This window comes from Centroberyx affinis, unplaced genomic scaffold, assembly GCF_046629955.1.
Source record: "Centroberyx affinis isolate AG114_WGS23_722 - 3 ecotype Tasmania unplaced genomic scaffold, CSIRO-AGI_Caff_v1 ptg008990l_1, whole genome shotgun sequence".
NCBI lineage: Eukaryota > Metazoa > Chordata > Actinopteri > Beryciformes > Berycidae > Centroberyx > Centroberyx affinis.
This window is the reverse complement of record NW_027284392.1, coordinates 17,501-26,449: the sequence shown is the minus strand read 5'-3', so window position 1 is coordinate 26,449 and position 8,949 is coordinate 17,501. Positions and strand designations below refer to the sequence as shown.

The 8,949-nt window shown below is 38.5% G+C and overlaps 1 protein-coding gene across 1 annotated transcript in view; it reads right to left on the bottom strand.

The window, feature by feature from the left end:
- Positions 1-828: 828 nt before the first annotated feature.
- Positions 829-8,949, bottom strand: part of LOC139640305 (uncharacterized) — a gene marked incomplete at its 5' end in the record, with an annotated part of 22,213 nt that continues 14,092 nt past the window's right edge. Inside the window, 3 exons of the mRNA XM_071514489.1 lie at positions 829-1,041; positions 7,967-8,072; positions 8,786-8,949. The exon at positions 8,786-8,949 is cut by the window's right edge and continues 21 nt beyond it. Coding sequence (XP_071370590.1) covers positions 829-1,041; positions 7,967-8,072; positions 8,786-8,949 — 483 coding nt within the window. The remainder of the gene's footprint in view (positions 1,042-7,966; positions 8,073-8,785) is intronic.

Genomic DNA, 8,949 nt, shown 5'->3' with positions numbered 1-8,949 from the left:
CAAATTCTCTCACTGCACTGGCAGATAATCTGCTGGTTTCAGTAAATTTCACTTGATTCATGTCAATGTGACTTCTTCTTTCAAGAAATCATCATAAAACAGTGAAGAAAATCTGGAAACAAGAAACTTTCTCCAAGACAATTTCACTTTTACCAAGAAAATGCCCTGAAACAAGTTAGATTCATCTTCTGGAAAAAAGAGTCAAATTTGTTGAAAGCGGTAAAATTATCTGCCAGTGCAGAGAGATGATTTCACTAAAGAAATCTTAAAATAAGCTCGATAAGTCTGGAGACAAGAGAAAATAACTGAACGAGTTTTCGAAGTGCACTGCGTGTCTATTGTGTGTGTGTGTGTGTGTGTGTGTGTGTGTGTGTGTGTGTGTGTGTGTGTGTGTGTGTTCGTCCATATGGTTGGTCCTGTTTCTATTTGTAACTATGTCTCTCTTTTCAGTTCACACCTTATTCAATATTGTCTCAGAAACCTGAAACTGTAACAGCAGAGCAGCTTCAGCCACAAAGTCTCTTCTCTCCTCTCAGAAGGTTTGGGAGAAAAGTCTCATGTTTGAGTCTCTAAATTAACTGAGAAGAAACTAAATTAACTAAATACTCAAAGTTATTACTGCAAGTTAAATTTGTCAACATCACATGAAACACTCAGTCAGAGTTGTCAGTGTGAAGATCTGAACACACACACACAGATGCAAACATGCAGATGCACATAAACACGCACACACACACACACACACACACACACACACACACACACACACGCCACACCCTGCTAAAGTTGTCAGTGCCATCAGAGTGTGTGTTTAAAAACAACAGCGTGCTAAATAACAGAAGCAATTAGCGGCAGCTTGTTGTCGGACACGTCCGTCTCTCCAGCAGGTGAAACGTCACGTGACGTTTGGCCCGAGGCAATCTGCCGCCAATATGTTCCTCTGTTGTTCCCCCCGGCTGTAAATAACAGATTCATCGAGGCGCTGGCAGAGCGGCGGTCCGTCCGTCCGTCCGCCTGCAGGCCCGCCGGCTTCACACTGCGCTTTAACACAATAATATAAAGCTATTTGTTACAAGTCAGGTTGAGATCTGGTGAAACAAACCCTGGAAGCCTTTTTAATATGGAAAAACAATCTGATTAACTCTCTCTTTGAGGTGATTTAGGATTCTCTAAATCAGCGATTCTCAACCTTTTTCATATCAAGGACCCTAATTTAGTCCACATTAGAGCCACGGACCCCCATTTGATGAGATTTTGTCTCTCAGACCCAAATCTGAAAATGTTTTTATTGCTGGATATGATTTTGTCCAGAATCCCATGACTGTCTGTATTGTAGGTAGAGAGATAACAGAGAAACTATGATCAAAACAGTCATTCTTCTACATTCTTTAATTGTGTTAACTTCTTGTAAATTAAATAATAGTGAAGTTTAACAATTCATAAATTTGCTGGGGACCCCCTGGAACCCCCTCAAGGACCCCTGGTGGTCCCGGGACCCCACGTTGAGAACCACTGCTCTAAATTGAGGATGTCTGTCAAATATGAAGAAAAAAATCTTTTTAGTATGAAAACAAAAAATGATTACAAATCACATTTTCTGAAATGGATGTGCAGCGCTTTGAAAGGAAACCATTCAGGTGTTGATAATAATCCAAATCTAAGTAATCTCCATATACAGTAATGTGTCTTTAAAATGAAACACACAGATCTGTTTCTGTTTCTTACAAACCAGATTAACAAAATGCACAATGACTCCTTAATGTGTAAAAATAAAACCTAGAACAACGAACTAATTCCAGTGTTTAAAGCTGCATATTGACCAATGGAAAAGTGCACAATAAGTGATTTTTTGAAAGCCTCCCTCACAAATAAACTTACAAGGTTCATCCTGCATCTATCCTGCATATAGAAAAATTCTGTCTAAATCACCATTTTCTAAATCATAATTTTAAATCAGTGACTTAAATACACTAGAACTAAATCAGGATATTGTAAAACAAAACTCCAGCGTCTCTCATCCAACTAGATACAAGACCAAACTTAATTTTTCCCAAAACTCCTCTTGGCCATGAAGTGAAACACAGCAGCAGTTCAGCAGGCTGTACACTTTACAGCAGGATTTCTATTGCATATGCATTACAAAATCCAAAATAAAATCTGATAACTGCACAAATCCAGCATGGATCCACGATAATAAGACATGAAACATAAACATATTTATTAAATATCTAATCTAAATGATGTGTGATTATACAAATCCTGGCTCACTTTCCAACAGATTAACCAAACACACCAAATCTGATGAAAGACATCCAGAGTCTGACAGCAGCCATGAAGCCTCCAGACCAGCAGGACAGAGTGGGAGCTGGTGATGCTGAGGGTTCGACTCTCCTCTCACTCCACCTTCACTCTCTGTCTCTACTGGACTCTACTGAACAGAAATACCATAAAGTAATGCGCCCTTTATTTATTAACAAATTATTTGGCCTTCAGGGCAGGAAATTGCCACCAGCCAGCAGCCAAATTCTGTCAGCTCTAAAAGCAAAACAAGCCACTTTTGCTTTTCAATTGAATTCTATTTTACCTTAAAAACTACTTTAGCTGTCAGGAAATTAAATCAAGTGTTCAGATTCTGATTCTACTCTTTACAAATTTCACAATGACAGTGACTCCCTATAAGTGAGCCTGCTGGCTAGTTAGCTAGCTAACAGTTTGTTCAGGTTAACTGAGCTGACTCTTCTCAAGCTCCAACTCTTCATGTTTTGGAGTAGAGACTAGGGCTAAAGACAAGACAGTTTACTGTGTCACAGTAACCTACATTTGGAAACAAATCCACCTTATCACACTATTCACTTTTACTGAGAACGTTACTGAATGGATCTACAGCCACACCACAACAAGCTGACTCAGCTGCTCTCTGCTGACAGCTGCTTCATACACATTTACACTTTATAACACACAATTCTACAATGGAAACTCCACGATGGCACCAATGGTTGTTACCTCTACTTTTCCATCCATCCATCCATCCATCCATCCATTCATCAAAATGTATTATTTCAGTTCCAAGGGTGAGAAAGAAAATCCTGAAATACTGAAATTTTGAGTCTCAACAACACGTTGAGAACAGAGGAGACCAAACAGAAGACAGTCGGAATAGTTTTACTGCTTCATAAGTCTGCTCTGTGTTTGGAGAATATTTGGTATGAGAATGAACATATAGCCTATATATCCAGAGGTGGAAAGTAACTAAGTACATTTACTCAAATACTGTACTTAAGTACAATTTTGAGGTACTTGTACTTTACTTGTGTATTACCATTTTATGCTACTTTATACTTCTACTCCACTACATTTCAGAGGGAAATATTGTACTTTTTACTCCACTACCTTTATTTGATAACTTAGGTTACTAGTTACTTTGCAGATTCAGATTATTAATACAAAATATAATCAACTAATACATTGTGATGTATTATTATAGATTACTGTAAGCTACCCAGCAGTATATAAAGTAGTGGAAATCAGCCCCACCTTTTCCAGCTGCAACATTAAAGTGATGCTTACACATTAATGCATCAATAATTATAATTCAATAATATAATATATACTGTATTATTCTGAAATGGGCCATTCTGCATAATGAGTACTTTTACTTTTGTTGCTTTAAGTACATTTTGATGCTAATACTTTTGTACTTTTACTTAAGTAACATTTTGAATGCAGGACTTTTACTTGTAACAGAGTATTTTTATACTGTGGTATTTCTACTTTTACTTAAGTAAAAGATTGGAGTACTTCTTCAACCACTGATTATATCACTATTGTCATCTGAAAACATCCTAATTCCTATTTTGGTGATTTTCTAGATTTTGAATTAACAACAGACGACTAACAGACGAGTCTCTGTTGTATTCTCCATATGTTTGATGCAACTGCAAAACCTCTATCAGGGAGGAACCACACAACACTGATTCAATAAATATCGGTCCCAGATATCGGCAAACTGACATATTGGTCCAACCTGAACACCACCTGACCTGATGCTCTGTGCTGGGTTGTGTGCAGCAGACACAGAGGTGGGATGTAACAAAGTAAAAATACTCCATTACTCTACTTTTAAGTAGGATTTTCAAGTATCTGTACTTTACTCAAGTTTTCCTTTCACCGAAGGCTTTTTACTTTTACTCACTACATTTCAAAAGAAAAATCTGTACTTTCTACTCACTACATTTTCAAAACAGACTCGTTGCTCTCGGGAAATCATCAAATGATTTTCAACAAGCAGCTGATCAAGAGCCAGATGTGATCGGCTGCTTGTTCAGCAAAGCGACACCAAAAAGGAAGGAAAGGGAGAGAGAGAGAGAGAGAGAGAGAGAGAAGCAACACGAAGGAGAGAGAAGCAACAAGAGAGAGAGAATTAACGTTAAAGTGAATTCAGCTGCTAGAATTATAACGTTTGTGATCTGAGCTGCAGACTCTTTCTCATCTGGGATTCAGAGGAACGCTCAACAGAAAACCAGTTCAGAACATTAGAAATGAATTTTTTAGAGAACGACTTTTACTTTTATACTTTAAGTAAATTTAAGACCATGTACTTTTATACTTTGACTTGAGTAAAGGATTTGAAACGGTACTTCAACTTCTACCAGAGCATATTTTTAGACGAGTAATTGCACTTTTACTTGAGTAAGGATATTTGTGTACTTCTACCACCTCTGAGCAGACGCAGCATGGTGGCTGGCAGCCTGTCAGTGAGTTTCAGATCACATGTCACATGGCTTCAGGAGCTAAACTGTGATGACATCCTGACAGGCTTCCACTTCTAATGGGGCTGCAGACAAGGTTCTCCCTCACAGGCTCCTGTCAGAGCAGTAGTGTTTTGTTTTTTTTGTTTGTTTCTTTTAGCAGAAAGCTGCAGAAAGTGTGTGTGCATCTGTGTGGAAGTGTGTGGGTCTGCATCTGTGTGTGTGTGTGTGTGTGTGTGTGTGTGTGTGTGTGTGTGTGTGTGTGTGTGACAGACAGAGCCAGATGAGCAGGCAGATGTTTCCTCTGTCTCCACTCCGACTGTCTGAGAAAGACTGACAACAGCTGGACCAACGCCAGACACACACACGCACGCGCACACACACACACACACACACACACGTGCGCACACACACACACACACACACACACACACACACACACACACACACACACACACACACACACCTAAACACAGACACAGAGATACACACTGACAGTTAAATGCAGAAGAGAAGCTGCACCATCTAAACAAAATTGCTGTGAGAGATTTTCTTTATGTGATTCATATGAGGTTATTTTTTTATTGTTATATATATATATATATATATATCTGTGAATACACATATATTCTGTATATTTGGCTTCATCTTATTGGACATAGACATTTGGGTTGCCAGATACAGTCACTGGAAAAAAGTGACGTTGCCTGTTTTTGCGGTTGACAGCACTGTTATAAGAAGGTAAATTAAAAGCTCTTTGGTATATTGTGTGATAGTTGAAAACAATGTGTGCATGTATTAATTTCTATAATAATAAACATGTTTTTATTATATAGGGATATTACATGGTTGGTGTCAGTTCATGAGAGTACAAGTTAAAAGAAACTATTTTTTTTATTATGTTATGTTCTGTTATGTATCTTTTAAGAACTTCAGTAATCCGTAAAATCAGTAATCTACTGAAAAGCCTTCGACAATCTATAATTGATTGCTTATGCCTGCCTCTGTGCAGTAGGGCAGTGGCTCTCAACGTGGGGTCCGGGGACCACCAGGGGTCCTTGAGGGCGTTCCAGGGGGTCCCCAGCAAATTGATGAATTGTTAAACTTCAGTATTATTTCATTTACAAGAAGTTAACACAATTAGAGAATGTAGAAGAATGACTGTTTTGATCATAGTTTCTCTGTTATCTCTCTACCTATAATACAGACAGTCATGGGATTCTGGACAAAATCATATCTGACAATAAAAAATATTCTCAGATTTGGGTCTGAGAGACAAAATCTCATCAAATGGGGGCCCGTGGCTCTAATGTGGACTAAACTAGGGGTCCTTGATATGAAAAAGGTTGAGAATCAGTGCAGCAGGGGGAGCTCACACTGTTTTCTTCACTCGTGATAAAGGCTTTAGTGAAGAAACACTGCGTCGAGTCTCTGTGTCATTTTCTCCCCCTTTTCAGGTATGTGCTGCTTTCAATAGTGTTAAAATAGCTGTAGACTCTTTGTGTATATGTTGTCATCACAGGAGAGTAACTGTTGAGTGTTTTTGTGGAGTTTCCGTCGAGTTTTGCCTCTTGTAGATGAAGGGAGAATGCACATGTTGCTAGCTCACAATGTTTGTTTTAGTTTTGTTTCTAGCATTTATAAAAAGAAAATTTTGCAAGTGTAAAAGAGTAACTTGTAAAAAAAAGAGTAAAAGCTTTAGTTAGACAATTATTTCATCCAAACTGAAACAAAATGTAAACGTATTTTTATTTGGATTAGGAATGGAATATGTTTCTAGGATATTGAAAGTATGGAAAAATGTATTGTTATCACTTCATAAGACTCGTGATAAAGGCTTTAGTGAAGAAACACTGCGTTGAGTCATTGTGTCATTTTCTCCCCCTTTTCAGGAGTACAACAATTCCACCTGGTATATTAGTGTCAGTATACTCATTCATGTAAAATCAGTCGGCTTCAAAACCACGAGTCTCTGTTTTATTAAAAATCAAACCGTGTGGGTTGTTTTTGAAACTTTTAGATGACCGTGTGAGTCTACGAGAGTTCGTCCACAACTCTGTTATTTTAAGCCGACATGGAAGCAGGTGGCTAGGTTTCTGCAACAGCTTGCATGTTTTGCGAGGGATAGAATGATATGTAAACAGAGAGCTGGCCGTTTATGGAGCCGCTTTACAGCCGCATTAAATTAGGAATAAAAGTCATTTACTGTAGCGTTAGCCGCGGCTTAATTTTTCTGTTTGTGTGGCTCGCACCGCAGAGCCAAACCACGCATGACAGCTGGTTTATAGACTGTTCTCAGGCCAAAAAGCAACCCGACTATCACATAAAAACAAACAAAAAACAACTAGTATCCTTTAATTCTTTGGTTTAAGTCTCTTTCTTTAGGGGTAAGTAAAAAAAAACCTCAGAAAACAACCCAAAATATGAGTGAGATGGGGGAAAGGACGGATGAGAGGAAAGTTGTGGATGATAGTTATGCATACCTGCCAACATTAGGCTGTGAAAAAGAGGGAGATTTTCTTACTAATGGATATTTTTTTGTACATTTATTGTACATTATTGTACAATATACTTGCATTGGTGACCTCTCACAGAGATTAAGAGCATGAATTAATTAACATTAATAGTATGAAATGTAAAAAAAAAGCACTTAAAATATCGAATAGGACCCTACCAAAGTAGTTTGTTTGTTTACCATGGTAGTTTCCATTTCCATTTTCCAGTAACTAAGAAAAAAATCTGTTTCTATACCAGATAAGCAAGCGTTCAGTCGGTGTCGATATTTCCAGATTATGTCACTTGGTTTATACAAAATAGCGAGTAAATAGCGAGTACATCTACAAGTTTGCTGATGTGGCTCGAGGTTAGAAAGGGGAAGGTCTCGCACCAAGTGGACTGACATTTGGAAGCGTATTTCTTCTTCTTGGGATTTGTTTCATCCAAACTGAGCAGAGCCAAGGAGGTTCTAGTGGAGGGGAGGACAGCACGCTCACCTCTGCCTCTGGGCTGGGTTGCCAGGTACCGCGACACATATCCCCCACAGAAACTGAGAAACACTCATTTGATTTGTAACACTATGAAATCGGGAGATTAACGGGAGAAATTACCAATCGGGAGCACGGCGGGAGAAAGGGTTAAAAATAGGGAGACTCCCGCGAAAACGGGGAGTGTTGGCAGGTATGGGTATGAGGGAGTCTAGATGCTGAGTTGGACTGTACCATGTTGTTGTTGTTGTGCTGCTCCGTCTCGGTCTTGCCCTGCATGCTGTGGAGACTCTGACTGTGTGTGAGGCTCTGGAGTCCAGCAGGCTGCTCCTGGTCCCACCTGCAGAAAATATCAAGTGAAAAACATGAATGAGTTAAAATACACGGGAAAATCAACCAGTTTCTCCTGGAAAACTGACTTGATTTGGAGATGTGAGACTTCAACAAGAGTGCAAAAGAAGAAGTCAACACTAAATGAAACTAAACTAAATGAAACTAAATTATAATAAAAAACCCATCCCCTTTTCATGTGGTTTCCAGTCTTCGAGCACACATTTCATATTTAGCTTCTCAAATATGTTTGATTTCAAATCTCTCACAAAAAAAAATAATTGTGGGAAAACTCCCTGATGTGCAGACTCTTACATTTGAACCTGCTCTGTAACACTAAACACCTTTTTCTATTTTTGTTTTAATTTCTTTTTTATTCTTTTTTTCTCATCATAAATCAGCCTAATAGAGGTGGAGGGAAAGGTGAAGAATGTTGATTTGTTATGTTTGTTATATTTGTGGGAAAAATACTCAGTATAAAAAGATGTGTTGAAAAATAAATAAAAATAAAATAATAAATAAAATACAAAAATTTGTGGAGAAAACTACTGAGACGCTCTCCCTTTAAACTAAACTAAACTAAACTAAACTAAACTAAACTACCCTAAACTAAACTAAACTAAACTAAACTAAACTAAACTAAACTAAACTAAACTAAACTAAACTAAACTAAACTAAACTAAACTAAACTAAACTAAACTGATGTTTCCACAGTTTTCCCACCTGTGGTTTTGTATTTTCTGAGAGAAGCGGCTCAGGTTCTGCGTCTCTTCCTGGTACCTCTGCAGGTCTTGGGTCAGGAGGTTACGGAGCGCGCTCAGTGCGTCCTCCTGGAACACCAGTCTCTCTGATTGGGCCAAACGCTCGGCGATGGAAACCTGAAGCTC